This window comes from Notolabrus celidotus, chromosome 1 (genome assembly GCF_009762535.1).
Source record: "Notolabrus celidotus isolate fNotCel1 chromosome 1, fNotCel1.pri, whole genome shotgun sequence".
In the NCBI taxonomy this organism is placed as follows: Eukaryota; Metazoa; Chordata; class Actinopteri; order Labriformes; family Labridae; genus Notolabrus; species Notolabrus celidotus.
The window spans coordinates 36,665,570-36,689,928 of NC_048272.1; the positions used below are offsets into that span (position 1 = coordinate 36,665,570).

At 40.2% G+C, this 24,359-nt stretch overlaps 1 protein-coding gene across 2 annotated transcripts in view; it reads left to right on the forward strand.

The window, feature by feature from the left end:
- The window catches only part of epha8 (eph receptor A8), a 130,289-nt gene that overhangs the window by 69,653 nt on the left and 36,277 nt on the right, over positions 1-24,359 (forward strand). For both annotated transcript variants that reach the window (XM_034698217.1, XM_034698222.1), the window contains exons 6-7: positions 21,634-21,789; positions 22,006-22,425. In XM_034698217.1, coding sequence (XP_034554108.1) covers positions 21,634-21,789; positions 22,006-22,425 — 576 coding nt within the window. The remainder of the gene's footprint in view (positions 1-21,633; positions 21,790-22,005; positions 22,426-24,359) is intronic.

Here is a 24,359-nt window from a genome sequence, read left to right on the forward strand (position 1 = left end):
GAAAGGATATTAGAAATGAGGGGAGAAGAGTTAAGGAGAAAATTGAAAGGAAAGTGAAGAGGGATGAACAAGGAAATTAGGTGGAAAGGAAAAGGAATGAAGGCAAAGGAAGGAGGGAGGAAATGATGGGTGCAAAGAAAGAAAAGGATGCCAGAGAAAAGGAGAGGTGAGCAGATGATGCTGAGAGAGAAGAAAGGAGATAAAGCAAAGGAACGAAGAATGAGAAGGTTGAGAGGAGGCGAAGAATGAAAGGAAAGAGGAGACGTGTGTGGAAGAAGAGTACAGAGTAAGAGAGAGGAAGAGGAGGGAGAAAAGAGGAGGGGAGTAAAAAAACACTGGATGAGAATGGACGGCATTATTAGACAGTTTAATACTGTTAAGCAATCATGATGGTGTTTGTGCATTAGTGTGTGTGTGTGTGTGTGTGTGTGTGTGTGTGTGTGTGTTAGAGAGTGCAAGTGATAACAGGATGAATCATATCTCAGTCAGACACAGCACTATTGTGTCACTCAAACTTCCATCCAATCTTTGTTGTGATTGGCCGAAGCCCTATCTCCACAGCAGGTGCATGGGGCTACACATCGGTACACAAAGCAACTTTGCTGCTACACACACACACACACACACACACACACACTAATGCATGCACATACTTGCATACCCATGTTTCCAGCTACACAAAGACACACTCTCACAAACAAATCCTCTTATGTTCAGCCCGAATGAATGCTTAATTCAGGAATGAAAACACACACACAAAAGGCCGAGAGCTGCTGGGTAAATTATTGATTGAGTGTGTGCCACCCTTGGCCCACAGTAGCCACCCTCGTCCCAGTCCAGTGTCTAAGAGCTATTAGTGCTGACAGTAAAGAGACAGGCAACATGATAGCAGATCACTGAGAAGCTGGCAGCCTCCGTCTGAAGGGACTGCGGGACTTCTTCAAATGATTTTCTGCCCCGACTTCTTGTTGAGTTAAACTGATGTGCACACAGGGCGCTGTCATTTACTTCTCCCTCCTCCAGGCCTCCAATGACGAGAGCAGAGTTTGTATAGATGTGGATGGTTGCGTATGGTTGTGTGCGTGTGTGTGTGTGTGTGTGTGTGTGTGTGTGTGTGTGTGTGTGTGTGTGTGTGTGTGTGTGTGTGTGTGTGTGTGTGTGTGTGTGTCTGTGTCGTGAATTGTAATGATGTTGACATTTAAAATAAGGGGACATGGTGCGACATTGTCAGAAGGGAGACTAACTTTCACTCAAAGTTTCTCTGTCTTGAATAAAACACTGATCTTTGAAATGTCTTTGTGATCCAGATATTCCTTAATGCACTTTGCAAAAATGTCAAAGCAACATTCATGCGTCTCTTTTACATCCAGGCAGAGAAATGTAAATGTGTCATATTGGAAAGGCACCATTAAACCGTCTGATCTGAAGTTGCTGTAATTAAAGTTTGCAAAGCACTCCAGTGGTGTGAACCTCCTCCATATCTTCAGCTGTGAAAACCCAGTGTCCCTCTTTCTCCTCCCTCTGTCAGTGCATGCTTTCTGCTGTCAGGATAAGGCTTGTGATATTCAAATTGGTGTTGATTTAAAACACTTAGGGAGCATGATAACATATTCCCCGGACATAAACTGTGATTGCTTCTGAACTTACAGGAGGGGAGGAATAAAGAGAAGAGTGGAGGAAAGTTTTTAACCACTCTGAGTAATTACAGACATTCACAAGCATGCGGCATTTCACATCATAGACATTTCCCCCCTTCATCAGGCTAAGGATGAGGAAGCTAAAATGATTAAATCTCTAATAGCAGATTCTACAGTGAAAGTATCTGTATTCAGGGGTCTGGATTTACAGCATGGGAAGATTTCTGGTTCTGTTTGTTGTACGTTCGTAGTCCAAGCAGTATGGACCAATCACATGTCAGCAGTTCTGCATTGTCTCCATGCTGTAGCTACTCTGTCGTAGCCGATGCTGTCGTTTGGAGTGTCTTGGTGGCTTTGCAATACTGCCAACAAAAGCTACTTGGAAGTGTTTTTTCTATGCTGGTGATTTGGTCAGTTTTTGGTCTCGATCAAGCTGCGAGCATTGAAGCCAATGTGGAAGTGTTAAAAACTGCAGTTCCTCAAGTGTCCACTTGAGGCTGGCTCCGGAAGTACAAGAAACCATATACACACACACAAAAAAAAAATAGTATAGGTCTGAATAGCTAATTTCTCTATCTGAACACTGTATGGGGAGTTAAAGTTTTTCATAACAGGGCAGTTTAAATAATAGTAAGATTATAAGTTTTCCATAATGAGAGGCACAGCTATCTTGATTGGCAGGTGGGAACACTGTAGCTGTTAGCAACATGCTAACGGCCCGCCTCTTTACCTCACGCTAGCTCAGATGAAGTTAGGTTGAGTTCAGTATTTCCAACATGGCACCCGCCGACGATCGGCTTCAAAACAACAGCTGTTTTCAAAACCGCCTACTATACTAGCAGTGTGTACTGATTTGGCCTTAAGTCAGTATGTAGTATGTGAACAAGAGCAAAATCTGCAGTATGCCAAAACTACATGGATGTCGTACTGATTCAGGAACATGTCTCAGTATGGACCGGACATACCCTGTGCATTGTGATGCACATGGTTAACGTTCTGCTTTTTCTTTATTTTTTTTTGAGGGGGCACTCAGTTTTTAGGTGCTGTGAAAATGATTATATTCCATATAAATCACTTCTTCACATTTTAAATCATAAGTGATGCTAAAGAAGCATTTTATCTATCAGCTTGGCCGTTTTTTACTTCCGCTTTCCGAAACTGAAATCCAGTGACGCCTGACCCAGCATCCTGCAGACCAAGCCCAACAGAACAGTCATACTACAGACTACCTTCTAATGCAGTATGTAGTAGGCAGGACCTACTGCCTACTACATTCATAGCAGGTGGTTACAAAAACAGCCACCGCTTCAGAAACAGATGGGTGACGTCACAGAGACTACGTCCATTTATTATGCAGTCTATGGTCCTGCTACCTTCACTGCTTGTTTGTGCACAGGAAACGATGGTGACTCTTAGTGCATTATCAAAGAATACTATGTCAAACTTGGAGCAGAGAAATGTTGAGCAGCAGTTGATTATACTGCAATTATTGGAAAGAGGAAAAGAGAGGAGATGACACCATAACCTCTGGCAACCCCAGACCTACTAAACAATGTGCATGTCATGCAGAGGCATATCTGATATAATGTTATCAGACTTTGTTAGACGATGGATGCTGAGATAGTCAACAGAATATTGCACTGCTCTTATCCAGGTTGTAGGTCCTTCTAATGCAGATAATCTATCAAATGTTTTGATTTCACGTCTTTCTTATTGTTGTTGAAAGACGTGAAAACAGAAGTTTGCAGTGCTGATGTTCACTTTCGAATAACAGCGGCTTCTTGGCTAGAAAGCAAGTTGTATACAGTTCTTTCACATTTAGTGCTGGGCGATATTGAAAATGATGTTATCACGATAAAACATTTCATATTAGTCGATATCGATAATTATCACGATAAATATAAAATCATTATTTCATTTAAATTTAAATGTAGATTTTTGGTCCTGAGCGAAAGTTGAAGAAACCAGACCAGTTTGTTAGTTTGTGTCTGGATTTAGTTTTTTGATAAACTTCTTAATCCATCATTTCTGATGGTGATAACAGGAAGATGGTCTTTAATGTCAGATGAGATTTTTGTGAAGTTTTAGTTTGTAGATTCTTATCTTTCTCAGATTGAGGTTATTTCCATAATTTGATTTAAATTGACAACAAAGATATATGAAATTATAAACTGTGTATCAGTTTAGGAGAGTATTGTTTTGAGTTGTGCTCTCCCCTTTAAGATTACTAAGGATTACAGGCAGAGTGATGTTGTTTCCCACGGTGCAGGAAATGCATTACGGTTATTCAGTGTTCAGTTGTCCTACGATCGCGGTTGACACTAAAGGTGTTAGAAATGCCAAGCAGAAGTTGTCTCTGTGCTCTTCCTTCACCCACATCCTAAAAGTATATTTAAAGGTGACATATGCAAAATCAACTTTTTAATGGTTCTCTACCTGAAATATGTTTCCCTGGTATGTCTAAAAACCCCCCGAAAATGAAAAAAATCCATTCTGCCCCTGTTCTGATTTCTCCACCTTTCTGTAAATGTGTGTGAAACGAGCCATTTCAGTTTTCAGTGTTTTTAATATGTCACAACGACATCCGGTCTGTAAAGGAAGTCAGAGCTCGGAGCTTGTTCAGCCCATAGACTGTATAAAATAATACTGAACCCCTCCTCCGTTTTTCATTCCCAGCACACATGTGCTAATAAGGAGCTTAGGAGGGAGGCATGCTAGTTGTAGGCTGTCTTAATAAACACAAAGGTCGGTTTTACTCCCCACGTCTGCAGATTTGAAGATCTAGTGGATGAGTTTTATTTTTCATGGTAAAGTGCTAGCACTAGTTAGCATAGCCACATAGCTACATGTTCGTAGCTGTGTACCGAGACACACGTCAACATACTGACAAATAAAACAACAAGAAACACTAAATCTGTGACCAATCCTTCAGAAAGGTCCTGCTGCAGTTGCCTCTCCGTCAGGATCAGATTCTGGATCAAATTCAGAGGGTTGAAGTAATGCGGGTCTGTGAGCAGCCGTGTTTATTCAGCCAACATGTAAACATTAGATCAACGTGCTGGACAGCCGAGGCCAAATCCACTTCCTGAGGGGGCGTGGTCAGAGAGCTCATTCTCATTTAAAGGCACAGACACAGAAAACAGGGCTGAAAAAGAGGAGTTTACAGGCATGCCAAAATCTGATTTCAAAGTGTTTTTTTGAGCAATAAACTTTAAAGAAATGTTTTGGGGACCTCTTAGACCAATATATTTTGATGTAAAAGAGCAAAATATGTCATCTTTAATCAAGTGTATTAAGTTAATAGTTAACGCAAAGTCGACTCAGTGTCAGACTAACGACTCTGCTTTGAGCTGGTAGGTTTTGAGTTTTCTTCAGCGTCACTGTCGCTTGTCTCAGCTGTGTTTTCATTCTGCTCCAAATGTCTTTAAGCCCTGCCTACCTCTCACACTGCGACATGAATGGCTGTTCAATGCAGTCTTCTTCTTCTGTCTAATGTTGGGTGGCAACCAGCATTTAAGGCTCATTAGCGCCACCTCCATTTTAAGTGTTTGGGGGGTGTAATTACAGGTTTATTTATATCAAATTATTGAATATTTATTATATCTATATCGAGAAAACTTATATCATGATAATTATCGTTATCAAATTATTGCCCTGCACTATTCACATTCCAAAGATTTAATATCTAACATACAGAAACACACACACCTTGGTGACTAGCACAGATACAAAAAACACTTAGGCACCTGCATCTGAACACAAGCTTTAAGCTAACACTAATGTCAAACCATTTGTCTCAATACACGATCAACTAAGTGACTGCTGTCAGTGACGTAGAAAAAAGGCCAACACCTGTGTCTACATTTCATTTTTACAAATAAAATGATACTTGTTTAAAAACTTTACATAGTATGTGTCTGACTGAACCTCTGTGGATTATGTGACAAGCCTGAACCAGACAGCATTTGGCAGATTTAGCCTGAAATATGGTCCAATGTCCCTCCAGATACTCTCCATCCATCGTCTTTTCATCGGCTGATCAGTCACGCTGTGGTGAAATTAAGTCTTGCCAGATTCCTTATGTTCACTTGTGACCTGCAGCACAGCTGTGAGGCAGTGTTTTTGTGAGAGCAGCTTTTGAACTTCCTTCCCTGAGCGTGATGATAAAGGAAAGCGGCCTCGCTGTGACTATGAAGGATCCATCGGCGCAACATCCTCTTTGATTGATCCCAGTTTATTTTAGCGAAATGAAAAAAACAGTGTTGGTGACTTTAGGTTATGAAATGTCTTCCTAGCAATGATGGAGCAGTACTGTGCCAAAGAGAGAAAATGAAACTCATTTATCCTGCTTACCTCAACAAACAAAACACCTGGAGCTGTGGAAAACTTTGTGTAATTTAGAGAAACTGCATCTTTCAGACCTTTCAGGGTGTTGAGCAGTTTTGACTGTTTTTGCCTAAGCTATGTTTGGTTGTCTGTGAATGTCCTCACCTGTTTAGTCGTGTTGATCTGCATCTTTCAGTCCTCACAAGAATTCTTATTTGACTGAAGTCTCACCTGTACTGTCCCTCTTATCCACAAACATGGCTCCCAAAGTTGTAATATCCGTTCCCTGTAATCCGAATGTCGAGTCCCTTCTCATTATGTGTGCTGCCTAATGAATCAGAGAGGACTTGTACCTTGTTTTGAATGTTAAGTGTCTGAACTCCTTTTTTTTAAATGCCTGAGATGGATATGTTATGACTGGAGCTGCCTGGCAGACCAGCTGTGACCGTATTAGCACAGTGTGACTCCTTGCCTCTCTGCAGATCTCTCCTCGCACACTTTGTCCTTTTCAAATATATAAATAATCAAAAACAGTTGATTAATTTCCCCTCTGATGCATCGCAGCAATTGCCAATGTTGGAAAAAGAGAAAGTTTTAGCCTCCCTTCCTCCCCCGCCCCTACGCTTCTCTCCCCTGCTGCCTCTCCCCACGCTTTTCCCCTCTCGCTTCCATTTCCGACACATGCGCTTCACACTGTCTGATCTCCTCAATCTGCCGCTGATATGCCTTTCAGAGAGCCCGTCTTTTTAGACCTACCCTTTCCTTAGACCCTCTCCCCGCCGTCCTCCCTCCTCCCTCCTGCCTCCCACTCCCTCAGTCAGACACAGTTTAATGGTGACAGCCATTCAATCGGATAATTAACATCCGTTTAATGCTCATTAACCGGGATGTATTTGTCTCGTTTGATTTGTAATTACCAGGGCTTTTTCACAGGAAAACACAACGTTAATGTTTCCTTTGTGATGGCTTCATTGATGGGATTGATTTGAACCCAGTAGGGAGGCCAACATGGAGGCAGGGGGAGGGAGGGTTGTATATGTAGAGAGGACATTGATGCATGCTTGTTATTTATCTTACTCTAACTCACAACAATATTATACAGATGGACAGAAATTCAGACAGATGAGGTATTGGTACCACTAACTCTATAATCAAGACATTACTTAACAAAGGGGATCATTATAAACATTGTACATTCGTATCTGTTTATGTAGGCACATTTATTTCATATCCAGACAGATAATTTACATTTAAACTTATATGCACCGTGAATTGATTTCATTTCCACCTTTAGTGCAGAATATAAACACACTGTTGACATGTTTTCAAGTTTTCAGTAAACTTATGCTACGTCCAGTAGACAGAGAGCAAACTAAGTCCTAACTGAGAGTCAGCCCACTTAAAGAACCTAAGTAAGATGTAAACTTTGAGTTTTGTTATTAATATCTGAACTGTTTTCTGAGTCTTTGTCAATGCTGTGGAGGTGTCTTTAAAGCTTTTTGTGCTTTTGTTATCCACAAAAAAATAAATGTTGTTTACTGCTGCATGGAAATACTTTCTGTGAAAGGAAACTGAGCTAAAAGATGCTGAGACACCTGACTGACCTCACTGAGAGGACTTTCTGAATGCTGTACATAATTTAAGATGTCTTATTGAGAGTAAAAACAGATAAGTCAAACTCTAGGTTGTGACTGTTAGCATACTACGTCTTTTATATACACGGCCAGTCAGAAGTTTGGACACACCTTCTCATTCATTGTTTTTTATTTTTTAAATGATTTTCAACATTGTAGATTAATACTGAAGACATCAAAACTATGAAATAATCTGGTTTTGCCATAATATGGATTACAACAGTAGTCAAATAGGACTATCCATTGTGTACTAACCCTACCTCTGAACAACACAACTGATGGTCTCAAACACATTAAGAAGGCAAGTCATTCTACAAATGAACTCCTGACAAGGCTCATGTTAATTAGAAACCATTCCAGGAGACCACTTCATGAAGCAGACTGAGAGAATACCAAGAGTGTGCAAAGCTGTCATGAAGGTAAAAGGGGGCTACTTTACAGAATCTAAAATATAAAACATATTCTGCTTTGTTTAACACTTTTTTGTTCATTCAATAATTCCATATATGTTCTTTCATAGTTTTGATGTCTTCAGTATTAATCTACAGTGTTTCAAATAATTAAAATAGATACAAACCCTTGAATGAGAAGGTGTTTCCAAACTTTTGACTGGTAGTGTTTATGCTTTATTAATCCCCGAGGAAATTCATCCTTTCAAAAAGCACACTTAAACATGCACCAACACAGGGAAGATTTTAGCGCAAAATATTATATATTATATATATTATATATAATATAATATATTATTTATTTTATATATATATACATATATTATATATATTATATATAATATAATATATTATTTATTTTATATATATATATATATATATATATATATATATAAAATAAAAATAAATAATCTTTCAAATCTTCTTTTTTGTGTGTTTTTTGGCATTGTTTGCCTTTATTGATAGGACAGCTGAGCAGAAACAGGAAACATAGGGAGTAGAGAGTGGAGGAAGACATGCAAAAAAAGCGCCATGGCCAGAATCGAATCGCTGCGTCAAGGACCATAGCTTCTGTATATGGGGCATACTTAAAGGGCATCTCCTTTGAAACTCCTAATACTGATATAATAATATAATATAATATAATATAGGGTTATTTTGAATGTATTGAGGAAGAGGTAATAAGAGGGGGGTCTGAGCGTCCTCCCCCAGTAAATTTGGAGCATCTAATACTTAATTCACTGCATCATGGTGAATATTTTTGTGACTTATAGCTCATCCTGGCCTAGGTAGTAGCAACAGCTGGAACGTGCCTTTGTGCTCTGATAATAAAAAAAAGATGCAGCAAGGAGCACTCCGTTCATGCCCACAAGGTGTATTCAGGACAACTTGGAAAAACAAGCTCAGACTTGTTGAGATGAGGGACAGATATGGCAGCTGCTGGGAACGGGTACCCCGTGTACACCACGTACCCCATGTCTGCCACGCCTCTGCACAAACAGGAATCTTTGAACATGCACTAATGGAGAGATGCAGAGCGAGGAGGCTTGCACGTGAAGGAGCACCCGTAGCAGGGGGTAGGGGTTTAGGGTCTTGCTGTAGGGCACCCAGGAAGAGAACTGGCACCTCCCCAATTCCACTTGGCCCGGCAACCCTCTGGTTCCCATCCTAAGTCCCTACAAACCGGGCTACTGCCACCTCTTATGTTATTATAGACTAATGGCCTGGCAGAGAAAACTAAATCTGGAGCCTCAGACTTTTAACGTTGTTCACATTAGCCTCACAGACTGAGCTTCTTTCCTATCTTATGACACATCTCTTCTTTTCTCCAAATTGAGCTGTCAATCAAACATCCACCATGGGGTAAAGTGCCCCGATCACTTAACTCTGCGAGCTAGTCAGCTGCTCGGTAATATCATTAGCATATTTAACATTTTAAATACCCTGCCAACCACAACATCTTTCACTTCCATGTCTGAGATAACCCAGATCATCTATCTCCATACACCTGCACAGGACGCGGACTAAACCAGGTTCAGCTTAGACTGGAAGGGCAAACTTCTGTTTAAAGGATACGATGGTTTGAGGCTGAGCAACAACCCAGCTGTTAGTATCTGGACTAGCGATGTAACAGGAGGGTCTGTGTGGATGGTGAGTGTCCCATTTCCACAGCTGATCTCGGCGACATGTTCATCCATCACTCAGACAGCCTCAGTGGCTCGTTAACAGATTCATGCGCTCCCCTGGGAACCAGCCAAGGAGCGTTTGGCTAACTCTGTCACTGGATTTGGGAGTGTTTACTGCCTTCCAAGGTCAATGATATGCAAGGTCTAGGACATCAGGACTGGGAATGTTCTTGCACATGAAAGTTTTAGAAGTGCTCTTGTTTACAGAAAGTTTAAAAACTGTTCCACAGATGAAAAAAAATCTGATTAAATCTTTATAGTGTCTGACAAAGTGGACATGTTTGGTCTTTAGTTCTGTCTGAAGACATATTTGCATCATCTTCAACATGCTCTGGGCTGTTGGATGTTTGGACTCTAGCTTGTTTTTTGTCTGGGCCTCTGGTTTTATTGTTTTTCCTAGGGTTTGCAGCTGCTCTTATAGCAGATAGGAGCTTTGACGACCAGGTCCACACAGAGAGATTAAAAGTCTCTGTCCTGTTTGGTCATACCAGGACATGGCCAAAGTGTAAAAAGATTCTCCACCTCAAGATATAACACCAACAGTCAAACTAAACTGGGCTGTAGTTCCACAGTTACAGGTGCTGTGGATCTTTGTTGCAAGGTGATCAATAATACTAACGGCCAAATTCCACCAGAGCCGTGTCCAGTCCGTATCTGATCCGTCACAGCTCTGGATCTGATAGGTTTCTATTCTAGTCAATGTGTTAACTTCCACTAGATCCGCTCTGTTGTGTTCCGGCTAGTCTCTGATCCAGTAAGTCGGAGTCCTCCGGATACGCAAGATAACGTATCAATCTCGACAGAGCAGATGGAGCAGGACAGGAAGTCAGGTACCAAAACAAAATGAAAATATCCTGTTAATTTTCAGAATAAAACACTCTGTGTTATCACCAGATCGTATTTCACTTAACTACAACACCAAACCGTCATGGTGAGCGGAGCCTGGCCTGGAGTCAACAGGTCAGAGGTTTTCAGAGGACCATAAAGACAACATGGATGAGGAGAGGAGGAGGAGAATCCTTGATTCAGAAATTACCGCAGGAAAACCTCGGTCACATGACTCCAGCTGTCCGGTGGTCCGGCGGACCGCAGCACATCGGACACAGATCTGGTGAAAGTCCGATGTGACAGGGTTGTTTAATACTAAGGGGCTGAACAAGAAATGTGGCTTCATTATTTGGAAGCTACTTCGTAAACACACAAAGTGCTGGGAAGGGTGCGTTTAATAATCGCTTTTCTAGATGATGATTTAACCAAAAAAGTACATTCATTTTATAAGGAAACTTTGTCCTAATCTTGTTAATTAAAACAAACAAACTGAGTGAATCCTACTCCTATTTAAACTCATAGTAACTGATGGTAATGATGTCAGCATGCTTCACCAAGTTGCAGCAGTGAAAAGATAAGCAAACTGGCTCAGAAACAAAACAAACATTACAGTTCAGAGAATCTGAAAAGGACAGAGAAATGCAACTTCATCTGGTCTCATCTTACACTTGGACGAAGTCGTTCCAAAGTTCAGCTCTCCACGAATCTGTCCCGTGGAAATGTATGTGTGTGTGCTGTTAAATCCTTTGTTGAACACTAACCTGGGGTCAGTGATGACAGGTATTAGAATAAGCCTGTTTCATATTGGTCTGATTTGCATTTGTCGGCCATATGGAGGCATCATTGTTAATTTTAGTCTGTCACAGTATGTTTAAGCACACCAATGAAACTCTCTTGTTATAAAATAGATAACAAATAGAGACAAAGTGCTGAAGTGGAGTTAACTGCATCACAGATTGTTATCTTCAGTATTATTCTTTACTATTTTTAACTCCACCTTTAAGTCCTTTTTCATTTCAGCCAACTTTAAACCCTCACAAATGTTGAAATGTTGCTGCGCACGTTGAAAAGTCTTCACACAGACGATGTGTGTATTCCAGATTCATTTTGTTTATAACAAACCAATGCATTCATTGTTTTCATATTTCCTTTAGTAGATTTTTTTGATTTACTCTAATTTATCCTTGAAGCATGGTCGACTCGAGCTGTAACTGTTGGCAAAATGTGAGCTTTTCCCAGCCAGCCCAGTGTGCACTTAAGACCCCGCTTCCCCTGGCGCCTCCCCTCTCCTCCCTCAGTCTCCTCACGCGTGGGAAGATGATGTGCTTTCTTCAGCTCCCCTTTTTCCCAATGTATTTATTTACCCACTTATACAGGGAATAAATCAAGGTCAGCACACAATGCTGCAAACGGCTATTAAGATTCATTGTAATGCAAATTCTCCTGTAGCGAGTGCACTACATTGACAGGTACTGACACACCGCGCAATGCACAAACATCCGCTCATGAACACACACACATGCAAGAGACACACACATTTAGCAACTTAAAGATTGTGTAAACAGTGACTAAAAGAAGTGCAGCCAAACACAGAGAAGAATGTGTTTCTTCACACCACTAATACCTCTCCGTCTCCTCTCCTCTCCTCTCCTCTCCTCTCCTCTCCTCTCCTCTCCTCTCCTCTCCTCTCCTCTCCAGGCACGCTATCTGTTCATTCTCCATTTTCAAATAGTTCATCCCTTACTTTTCTAAAAGTTCTCCACAGAAGTTTTACTGACATATTTATACAGCAAATGATTTAATAAAAGTGATGAAAATAGTCATAGAAGAAAACAATATAGTTCTCAGAATGTTAAAGACTTTCTACGTTGAGCTGTAATATGGTGCGCAAGACAATTTCAAATCTTTTAAAATTGGAGATAGTTTACTGTATATTGTTTATTTATTAGATAATAGTATCACTTCTCAGATTTTGTGGAGTAGCCTCAGGAGGTCAAGCGTGTCATCTACTACCACTCTAGTCATCATGCTGTGGGGCCTTTTAACAAGACAGTAAACCCTACATTGGTTCCAAAGGCTGATGTATCAGTGTGTGAGTGTGTGTCAATGCACACTGGATTAGGGTGATCATATTTTTAAATCCCCAAATAGGGACTCTTTCATTTTACTGCAAACCCACATCAGGGATGAAATTGGCATCAAAGAATAAAATAGGGATATTTTTCTTCTGGTTGAAACAGAAACAGTCTTGGCAACGACATGGTAACATAATGCATTGTTTTGATATCTCAGTTGGTTAAAACTGGGACAGGGATGGTCCAACACTTAGACATATACATGTTTTATAGATATGTAACAGGATGTAAGACATGGAGTCTGGAAACAAGGCAGTTCCAGTCAAACCAGGATGTATGGTCACCCATTGTTAGATGCTTACAGACTGGCACATTATACGAAGGTATCAGAAAGCTAACGTGTGTGCCTGGGTAGTGTTGGATTTTGTGCAGACTAACGACAGACTTCCACCAGATCTGAGTCCAGTCCGTCTCCGATCCGCTGCAGGCCGGCTTCGTGCTCTCTCGTCCGTCAACACCAACCGGTTGTGTTTTCAGAACGCAGCACGGAGCAGGACCGCTGGACAGCTGGAGTCATGTGACCGAGGTTTTTACTGAATCAAGGATTCTCCTCCTCCTCTCCTCATCCGTGTTGTCTTTCTGGTCCTCTGAAAACCTCTGACCTGTTGACTCCAGGCCTGGATCTACTCATCATGATGGTTTGTTGTTGTAGTTCAGTGAAATACGATCGATTGCTTTATTCTGAAAATGAACCGGATGTTTTCATTTTGTTTTGGTGCCTGACTTCCTGTCCTGCCTGAACGCAACAGAGTGGATCCAGTGGAAGTTAACACATTGACTAGAATAGAAACCTATCAGATCTGGTGCTGTGACGGATGGAAGATGGACCGGAAATGGATCCGGTGGAATTTGACCGTTAGTCTGGCCCCACTAAAAAATTGCTTTATCATATTTATAAATCCATAATTTGGTTAAATTTTTCATGCTTTCCACATGAATATTTGTAGAGATGTCCACCATCATTCAAGAAGAGGCTGTACTATCATGGTACGGTTCCCCGGCCCAGAATGTTCTGCAGTGTTCCTCCTATCAGCTGCTTCTTCCCAAATTTAGAATCACTCATGCCAGACATGACACTGCCTGTCTTGAAAGTTTACCAGAGCTCATCCGTCACACGATGTAAATCAAAATGTAACGCTCTGTTATCAATGTAACTAAGCCACTCCTGCATCACACTGCATCCACATTTTCCAGAATACTGCTTGATATAATATGTTATGCTCTTCTCCCGCTCAGTAAACAGCCATGTCTTCTAAATGCCATGAGCTGTGCTCATAAAGCAGATTTGCTGTGACAGACTTTAAGCCTTATTACCCAGCTACATACCTTTATTTACTCTGTCAAGGTAATGTTCCTCCATGAGGCTACAGGAGACATTTGACAATATTTTCAAAGGCGGAGTTAGACTTGGTGTACAGGTGCTGATGAGGGAAAACAAAGGGTTTTAATGTGACTGTGGCCTTCAAGGAGAACACGCTACTGTGATGCATGATAAGTACGATCCTCCATTTGTCGAATGTTTACTGTCAGATACAAATTATTTTGCATACTTTGACAAACACGCTCTTCTTCTTCTTCATCTTCCAACCAGTGCATTTTGCATGGCCAGGCACTAAATACAAAAACGTGTATGTTCACCCTGTGTTACTGTGGAAACATGGCGGTGCAAGATGGCGACCTCTGTTGAAGGGGTCCTGCTCTGATGTAGATATAACAGGCTCAATCTAAGTCACGAAATAACAAAAGGACTTTTATATTCAGGTGATTAAAGACTTATTGAAACATACTTATGAATATTAGATTATATTACTGCCAAGTCTGTTCTGCTAAATACAACACACTGTAGCTTTAAGCTGGCACTTGTATTGATTTACTAGCTTAAAGCTGGGGTTGGTAGTCAGATTTAGAGACTTTTTGTTATACTGGTTAAAATGATCTTTATGTCAGGATGGCAATCAATACATAATGTCTTCTTAAAAAAGAGCGAAAAAAAGCTGCAATCTACAGATGGAGTAAACCTGGGAAAACACCAACCAATCCCTGCCATCAGGAGCCAAATTATTAAACCAATCAAATCCTGTCCTGCCGTTCTGCCCGCCTCCTGCGCGTACATTTCATGTTTGTTTGTGTTTTTAACCTTTACTATGATAATGTTTTGGTGTTTTCTTAGCGCTGAGTGAGACATGAGTTGATGTAGTGCAAAACACAAACGATGTGCTGAGGACCGGTTTTGAATCAGTCATGATCATATGGTCACGAAGCAGCGGCGCACGTGCATGTGAGCGGGGGTGTCGTTTTGGAGGAGCTCCGAGATGAGGGTGGGGGGGGGGTTGACAGAGTCCTGAGGAAATGCTACATTCAAATTCATGCTAGTTTTCCATGACTACCAACCCTAGCTTTAATCAGAGTTTTATTTGCATTTTGCATTTTTCAACCATAGACTGTATAAAAAATGGACGTAGTATCCGTGACGTCACCCATCTGTTTCTGAAGCGCTGTTTTGAGTCCAATTGTCATCGGCAGCCACATTGGAAATGTTGAACTCTTACTTTCTGTGGAGCCAGTGTGAGGTAAAGAGGTGGGCTTTGAGCCTCTTAGCCAACAGCTACAGTGTTCCTGCCTGTCAATCAAGTCAGCTGTACCTCTCATAATTGAAAACTTGTAATCTTAATATCTTTGAAATTGACACGTTATGAAAAAATTCAACCCCGTACAATGTGTGCTGATAGAGAAATTAGCTATCCATACTACACTCGTCTTTTGTACCAGACTGTAAACATGTTTATTTCTGCTGTAAAGATTGTCTTCTTTGAATTGGTGTGTATGTGGTTTCCGGTACATCAGAGCCAGCCTCAAGCGGATTCACGATGATCTGCAGTTTTTAACACTTCCGCATCGGCCTCATATTTCTAGACTGGAGGTTGCCGCTTGGTTTCAACTTGTACTTTTATTTTTCTACCTCAGTCTAAATATCTTTCTCCATCAAAGCACCAAACGAGCAGTACACAGCAGAAGAGAAGCAAAAGGCTTTTGCATATTCACCTGTGTGCTGTTAAATCCATGTTGCATGTGGTTACTGTTTCTGCAACCGACACCCCAATGTGTGTGTTTTACATAATCGTAACCTTTGCATGTGTGTGTACCTGAGCGTGTGTGTGTGTGTGTGTGTGTGTGTGTGTGTGTGTGTGCAGGACACCCGGTGAATCTGTCAGATACATCAAAGCGCTTGCTCCCTCTCTCCTTGACGAAAGAGCGGTTGTGATGTTTATCGTGACCTGCTTTTCAACTCAGGGGCTTCACAAAAAATATCAAGGGATGGAGGGATTAAAGATAAAAAGGAGGAAGAGAAAACAGTCTGGGATAAATATCGCACATGGAAATAGTTTCTGGCTCCCATGGGAAGCTCTCATTTCTCCTGTCGATGGAAGCACAATTGGTCCCAGTCTCTTTGTCCACCATGATACACAATCAACTGTGCGTGTGTGTGTGTGTGTGTGTGTGTGTGTGTGTGTGTGTGTATATATCTAAGCATCTGCACTGTGTTTCACATTATCAGCACTCATGCAGGTGTGTTTGAGGTTAGAATGCTTTAAATGTTAAATCTTCAAACCTGGAAACACAAAGGAAATGAAAAACAGGCTCCATTCATAATTTACATTCTGTTGGTATAAGAGCAGATACTAGGTCTGAAGCTATAGATAGCGTGATGAATCACTGAATAAAATCTGGCATCATAAAAAGGAATATTTAATCACGCCTTTCATGAACATTTTCCAAAATGTAAGTAGCATGAGCAACACCGAATAAAAAAGAAGGCGTCTGTTTTGCAAGCTGTTTATCATGTTTATCAAAAACAGATAAAATGTAAATATTAAAAAATAAAAATATCTGGCACAGTGTATCTTCAAAATCAACTTTATAGCAGATGGACTGTTCTTTGTAGAAGCCTTGACATTATATTTGCTTAAAAGTGCGATGGAAACACTGACGCTCCTTTCATGCTTGTTGGCACATTGACGGAACGTCTGTATATAAACTCCAGACAGGGTTTCATGGTGAACAGTGGAGGGAATCAGCGCTGGTTAACTTTTGTCTTGCAAGCTGTGTCCTCACCTTAAACCCACTGCTCACCCTGCATGAGCTATCAGGTCCCCAGCTTGAATACCTCAGGTTTATACAGAGTTAGACGTGCTGAAATATAAGTTAGTATTACAAGAAACTACATTAGATATAGTATAAATAAGAAAACATCAAATATTTTCTAAAGATGATGATGTTGGGCCTCACTGCCTGCCTTTCTGACATCAATGTAAGGATGAGCAAGAACCCTCTAAAACTAAATGAAAATGAAACAGATATCCTTCTAGTAGGAGCCAAAGCAGCCAGAGACAAACTCCAAACTGAGTGCCACGTGGTGGAGAAACAAAGGAGGAGGACCCAAGATGCAGACTTAAAAATAAAAGGATTTAATAGCAAAACCCTGAGATACACAAACGAAAACTTAACATAAACAAATCCACAGAAAAAAAACAAGAGGACTAAGAAAACAGGGAACACAGAACACAGGAAAGATACAATTATTCAACACAGAACATGGGAAACAGAGGAACTAAATTCACAGAGTAATTAACACAGGTCTGAACTCAGGACACAGGTGAAACTAATGAGGTTAATCACAAAGGAGGAAAACACACAAGGGCAGAAAGTAAAACTAAACTGGAGACACAAGGATTCAGAACTACAAAATAAAACTGGAAACACAAGACTAGACTAAGAAACACAACAAGGGACATGGATCACTAAACACTGAAGAGAGACAAAGGATAACTATACAGAATAAAAACAGGGAGGAACCAAGGCATGAAACACAAGAACTAAACTAACAAACCATGACGGAGTCCTGAGGAAATGCTACATTCAAATTCATGCTAGTTTTCTGTGACTACCAACCCTAGCTTTAATTAAATAAATAAACAAAAACTTACTTAACTCAAAATCCATGGAATAACAAAAAACACTGGGGACACAGGAATAACTGGAACTGGAGATGACATCACAAATACAATGAACCGACACAGAAGGGAGGAAACACAGAGACTATAAACACACTGCAATGAGTTAGGTGACAAAGGTGAGACCAACAAGGCAGATGTGAAGACAATGGCTGTTTTCGAAACAGCCTGCTACATACTACTTACTAATGTAGTAGGCAGTAGGTATTGCCTACTATATACTGCGTTTGAATTTAGTATGTAGTATGACTGTTCTGTTCGATCTTTGTGGTAGTACGCTGAGCCAGACGTCACTAGATTTCTGGTTTGAAAAGCGGAAGTAAACAACGACCAAGCTGATAGAGAAACTGCTTCTTTAGCATCACTTATGATTTAAAAAGTTAAGAAGTGGTTTATATGGAATTTAATAACTTTCCCAACCCAAAAACGGATTTCCTCCCGTCAAAAAAGAAGGAAAAAGAAAAAGCGGAACGAGCGCTGTGCATTATGGGAAACAGTACACGAGGCAGACTGGTCTAATGCATACTGTGAAATTTTCCTGAATCAGTAGACATCCAGAGATACTGCATACTGCATACTGCAGATTTTGCTCTTTTTCCCATATTACTTACTACATACTGAATTTCAGCCAAATCAGTACGTACTGCTAGTATAGTACACAATTTCGAAAACAGCCAATCACAAAGGAGAGAAAACACAGGAAGTGAACCTCAACACACAGGGAGATTCTACAAAATAAAACAGGAAGCACTAGACATAAACACAGACAAGGAATACACATGAGTATAAGAAAAAGGAGAACATATAACAAAAGGGAAATTAGCACATTAAACGAAAGACCCTTGAAACTAAATACAATTGAACATGGACCAGAATCACCAAAAACCACTAAAAGAAAACAAAGGACAGACCAAAACATGACACAAGCTGCATGCTCGTCTGTATGGAAGGTGCTCCATAAATAAAGCTGAGTTGAGTTGGGTCGGTAATAGCTGCATCTTTTGAGCTGCAGAAGTTGACAGAATCTTTAATTTCAAACTTAGGCGCACTGTCCGTCCTCACTAGTCTTTATGTCACTCTTAATGGGAATGTGTTATCATGGAGGACTTGCACAGAGAAACAGACATTTTCTGAAGTGGAACTGACAACCATGTCATGATGTATTAAAATGTGAATCATAGGTGATGAATTATGATATCGAGCTGAAGTGGGGAGGCGCTGTTTTATACGCTCATTTGTATCAACGTCAGACTTGGAAACAAGACTTAAAGGAATGACTGGATTATTTATTTTTAACTCTAACTACAATATAACCGTGTTATTATTAATGAAATACAAATATGTGCAAGAAGAAGCTATAAAATGGGTGTTTTATGATAAGAAATAGTTTGATTAAATGTTCTAATGCTATTGTTAGTGTCAGTTGCAGAAGAATCCACCTCCCGTGTGTTTAAGCCGACTAACACAGAATTAAAGTGAAAGTTCTGCAGCCTCTTGGTGCGATTTAATTCCTGCAAGCCTCAGTAGCTTCTAGTTGTGTCACATCTTGGAGATAAGCTGAGACAGTGTTAACAGGAAGTCAGGGGAGGTGTAAAACAACGAGGTGCCAAAACCTTTGGAATTTTTTTCAGTGTTAGATAATTAAGGTCATTCTAAGAGTTATTAAAGAGGCCGCAGCATCTCTCCTGTAAATCAGGTGGACAAGCACTCACAACACGTACATGGAGTCTGATGCAAATTAAGTAAAACATCAAAGCCATAGCATCTTTGTATTTTATAAGTCTTTAAAGCAATTTAAAATAACATTGTTTCCCTGCAGTCTTTGAAAAGTCCAATTAAAGGAGGAAAACGATACCAGAAAATGAATTTATATTGCTTTACTTATTTTAATTTGGAGGCAAAGTTCAGTTTTTAACCACCCACCTTTCCCTTTCCTTCCTCTTCCATTTGTATTTCTATTTTAATTGTAAATATCAGTCAGACTCAGCGCATGCATAATGCAGACTAGCCTCCCACTGCCACACACACCAGGGTCTGACTGCTGGCAGTGCTACCTCTGGCTGGACACGGTGAACACAACAGGCAGTGTGAGCAGGTGGGAAGCTGGAGCGGGCACATGTCCAGGCTGATTAGGGAGCAAGTTCTTCTTCTGTGGGTCGTTTAAGGATAATGTGAACATGAACACACTTCATGGCATAAATATTCACACTTTCATGAAAAATAGGAGGCTGGAAATGAAATGTTCATCTCGTTCATAATTAACATCATTATCCAGAATATCATAAACCCTAATCACATTGTTGAATTGCACATTTGCTCACATTTCACCATGCGTGTCTTTGTTGATTTTCAGTCAATCAATCAATCAATCAATCAGACTTTATTTATAAAGTGCTTTTCATACAATGACATTGTAACACAAAGTGCTGTACATAAGAACAACTTAGAATAGAATAAATGAAAAAAAATATATATACATGAAAATAAATAGACCCCTTCATTACCCCAACCCCAGCCCCGATTCCGAACCCACCCCACAATCCTAAGGTTAAGAACACAATATATGCAACAATAATAATAAAAATAACAATGAAAATAAAATAAATAAATAAATGAAAAATAAAAAAGAAGTTGCTGAACGAACTGAGGAAACACTATCATGATATCGAAATGAGGAAACACTGGAGGTAAAATAAGATGTTAAAACTCAACACAGGAAATTAAACTCACCAAAATAAAATACATTTCTAAGATAATAAAACACTAAAATATTAAGCAATTAAATTAAAGTATAATGCTATACTTAAAACAAATAAATACAATAAATAAAAAGTGTCTAAAATTTGAACTAGATAATAAATAAATTAATACATAAATAAATAAAGTCAGATGAAATAATACTATTGTAAGAATAAAACTCAGTTAAAAGCCAGACTAAAAGGTCGGTCTTGAATTTTCTTTTAAAAATGTTTAAGCTCTGTGATTTTTCTGCAACCATGGGAACATTTGCAAGAGTACTCTTCAGGTACAAGCACAGAAGGTTTCGTTCCTCTTCAATTGCATCTAAAAATGTCTCTGCTGCTAATCCAGAGTATGTGCCAACTGTTCGCTTTGTTGTAATTTCACTCATGTTGGTTATCCAATTTCATGCCTTTTTCAGCACCTTTGAAGTCTAAGCACCTAAAGAGGTCTTCTACAAACTTAGCAAGAGAAGGTTAGAAAACAAAGCATCAGTAAAGTAACACTCAGCGTTCTATAGACGTGGAAATCACCCTGCAAGGAAGAGCTAAAACAGTGTCTGCTGCTGCTCTCTGTGCAAGTGTGTGCGAGGTTTACTCCTGCCCCATTTAACATAGCAGAAGCCTATTAACAGCTCGGAAAGAGAATATATTTATCAGAGCTCCCTCCATTATTAATCAGTGCAGAGTTAAAAGTGAATATGTATCAGAGGAGCTGAATAAGGTTGAAACACGGTCTGGATTCAGAGGGTCCCACAGGGAGTATCAACAGTGCAGAGCCTTTTCAGCCAAAATCTGAGCAGAAAGAAGTATGACTTTCATCTCCCCTGCTCCGCGCTCTCCACGGTTACAAGGCCTGTAATTATACATAGGTTTGGCGAAGGGGGGCATGTGGGGGGATTGTGTCCTAAAATGAATGCTTTTGGAGGAGATGACACAGTTTTGAAAAAGTTGAAGCAGTGATAATATGCACAGCTTGCTATAGGAGTGTGATTCATGCCTTTCTGGCGGCACAGTCTCTCAATTTCATCACAGTGTTAGTGATTACGGAGCCCATCCCTGCAAGCTCTCTATTTACTTTATTTATCCCCCCCCTCTCACCCCCCTCTCTCTCTCTCTCTCTCTCTCTCTCTCTCTCTCTCTCTCTCTCTCTCTTTCTCTCTCTCTCTCTCTCTCTCTCTCTCTGCAGCGTGTGAGGTGGGCTTCTATAAGCCGGTGGCAGGAGATGGCCTGTGTGGTAAATGTCCCCAGCACAGCCACTCAGAGACCAGGGCTGCCCTCTCCTGCCCCTGTGACTCCAACTACTACCGAGCAGCCGACGACCCGCCGGCAGCTCCTTGCTCCCGTAAGCACAAACACACAGCACACAAGAACAACTAATCCCAAAGGCAAGAACACCTCCACGTACTGTAGCTCAGAGGCATCCACACACACACTGATAACACACAGCTACTAAGGAATGTTGTGCAAAAACTATCTGTGCTTTAAAAATCCAATTTACTCTCCCAGACAGTGATCAAACCTGTGAATGAACTCACACCTCCGTCTGTCTGTCCTCTAGGCCCTCCATCTGCTCCAGTCAGTGTCATCTCCTCAGTCAATGGGACGTCTGTGAAGCTAGAGTGGGATCGCCCTCTGGATACCGGAGGTCGCAGCGATCTGCAGTACAGCGTGTTGTGTCAGAAATGCTCGAGGGAAGGAGAGCCCTGTGAGGACTGCTCATCCTACCCGGGAGGCTCTAATGGTGGGAAGACAGGAGCAAGTATCGGGGTGGGAGGGGGAGGATTGGTGGAGCGTACGGGCACTGCAGCGGTTCGATTTGTCCCCCGTTCGACAGGCCTGACGGAGTCCTGGGTGACCGTGCTTAATCTGGTGGCGCACACCAACTACTCCTTCCGCATCCTGGCAATGAACGCAGTGACGCACCTGAGCAATGAGGCGTCGCTGTACGCTCTGGTCAACATCACAACAAACCAGGCAGGTAGGGTTCAGAACAATGACACACAATGACTCATTTTCAAGACTTGGATGCATAATCTACCTCTTTTACTATTAAACTCAAAGTTCCCCAAAATCCCATCAATGTTTTCTTTTTTTTCCACATTTGTTTTGCAATGATTCTCACCCTTACACAAGTCACATCAGTTTTGGGTTCTTAATGAATCTGAATGCCGTTGAATATCTGCAATATCCTCCTAACTTCCTGTCTTTCAAAGGAAACACATAAATTCTCATATATAAGTCAGGTATAAGTCGTGAAAACAGTACTCAGGTTTTAGTAGTTAATTGCCTTCATTCATTTACAACAGCTGTAAGAACCATTTATCTGCAAAGTGAGTTTACTCCTCATGACTGAGACAAGCAGTCACAACAACGTAAGAGGGACGTGAGACACAGAGACACTGTGACCACGCAAAGTAGCACAAAAGTAGGACAAGTTAAGCAACAAGTGAGGTGAAGTGACACATTTAACAACTTCCAAACAGCCAAGAAATATGTATCACAGAGTGTAATGTCTGAAAATGGAAAGCACAAAAAATCTACGTGTTGGTAAAGCCATGTCTCAAATAAGTCCCTCCCCAATTCAACTCCCGTAAGAAGTGTACTGGAGGGATTCAGTTCAGATTCAGATTCATTTGGTGGCTGGGAAGGTCAATGCAACTTTACAAAGGATGAAACACTTTTACAAAATTGGAGACAAGTTGACATTTGGGAAAACATTTTTACATTTAATAAAACAAAATTACATTAAACACTTTTAACAAGAACAAAACAAATAACATTTAAGAAAACATTTACAAAATCAGAAACACTTTTAAAGAGACGGAACATTTTTACCAGAAACAAATTTACAAACAGCAGATTCTAAAGGAGAAGGAATGGACCAAATGCAGGAGGAAGTGATCGAATACGGTCAATCAGAGGTCATTCTGATGTGTCCTTTCAAAATAAAAGCAAAAGAAAATAAAAAAAAAATAGAGATAATTCAGGATATTTTTAATCAGAGATTATGAACAAATTTTAGTTTCCATGGACTCATTTTAATTCAGACTAATGATTGAACACTATTCAGTGAAAACTGGGATTTTGTTTATAACTCTGATTGAAATTATCCAGAATTATTCCTATTTTTTTTAAATTTCAAAAAGGCTGATATTTTAAATCTACAAATCAGATCAAGTTGTGATAGGCTGGATTACATTATGAGCTGTTCCGCTGTTAGTCTGAACAAAAATGAGTCAGTGGAATCTGAAATTATTTGTTTATAATCATAATTAACGTTTTTGTTTTTTTTCAAATTTCCTTTGAAAGGACATGTCAGACTGACCTGTGATTGGCAGCACAGTCCGTATTCTCCTCTAAAACAAAATGCTCTCTTGATTCACTTCTGAATCACTTCTTGTATTTGGTAAAAGTGTTTCTGATTTAGTAAATATGTTTTGTTCTTTGTAAAAGTGTTTTAAAGTAATTTTGTTTTATAAAAAGTAAAAATATTTTCCAAAACATAAATTTGTCTTATGGACATCTTTTTATTTTTAATCTGATAGTTACTTAGTCATTAAAGAAACACGTGCTGTATTTAAGACTGGAAAGGGGTTAATAAGCTCTTGATATTTAAACTTTTTAGAACTTTACAATCTGTGTGATTGTAGTAATCTTATCTAGGTAAAGCAGTTTCTTTTCAGCGGGTTACAACATCAAACTTAACTTTAGTCCCCCATGACCAACGATAAAAAGTGTCAGTGGTTTTGGATGACACACAATATGATGGACCCTTTATGTGAGTGTGCAATCACAGGGGAAGCGTGTAAAGGGGCAGATCTGGAAAAACCCATTGTTACTAAAATCAGCACAGAGGTGCACCCATCACCAGACTCATGATCCGTCTGATAAACTGCAGGTTCTTTTAATTTT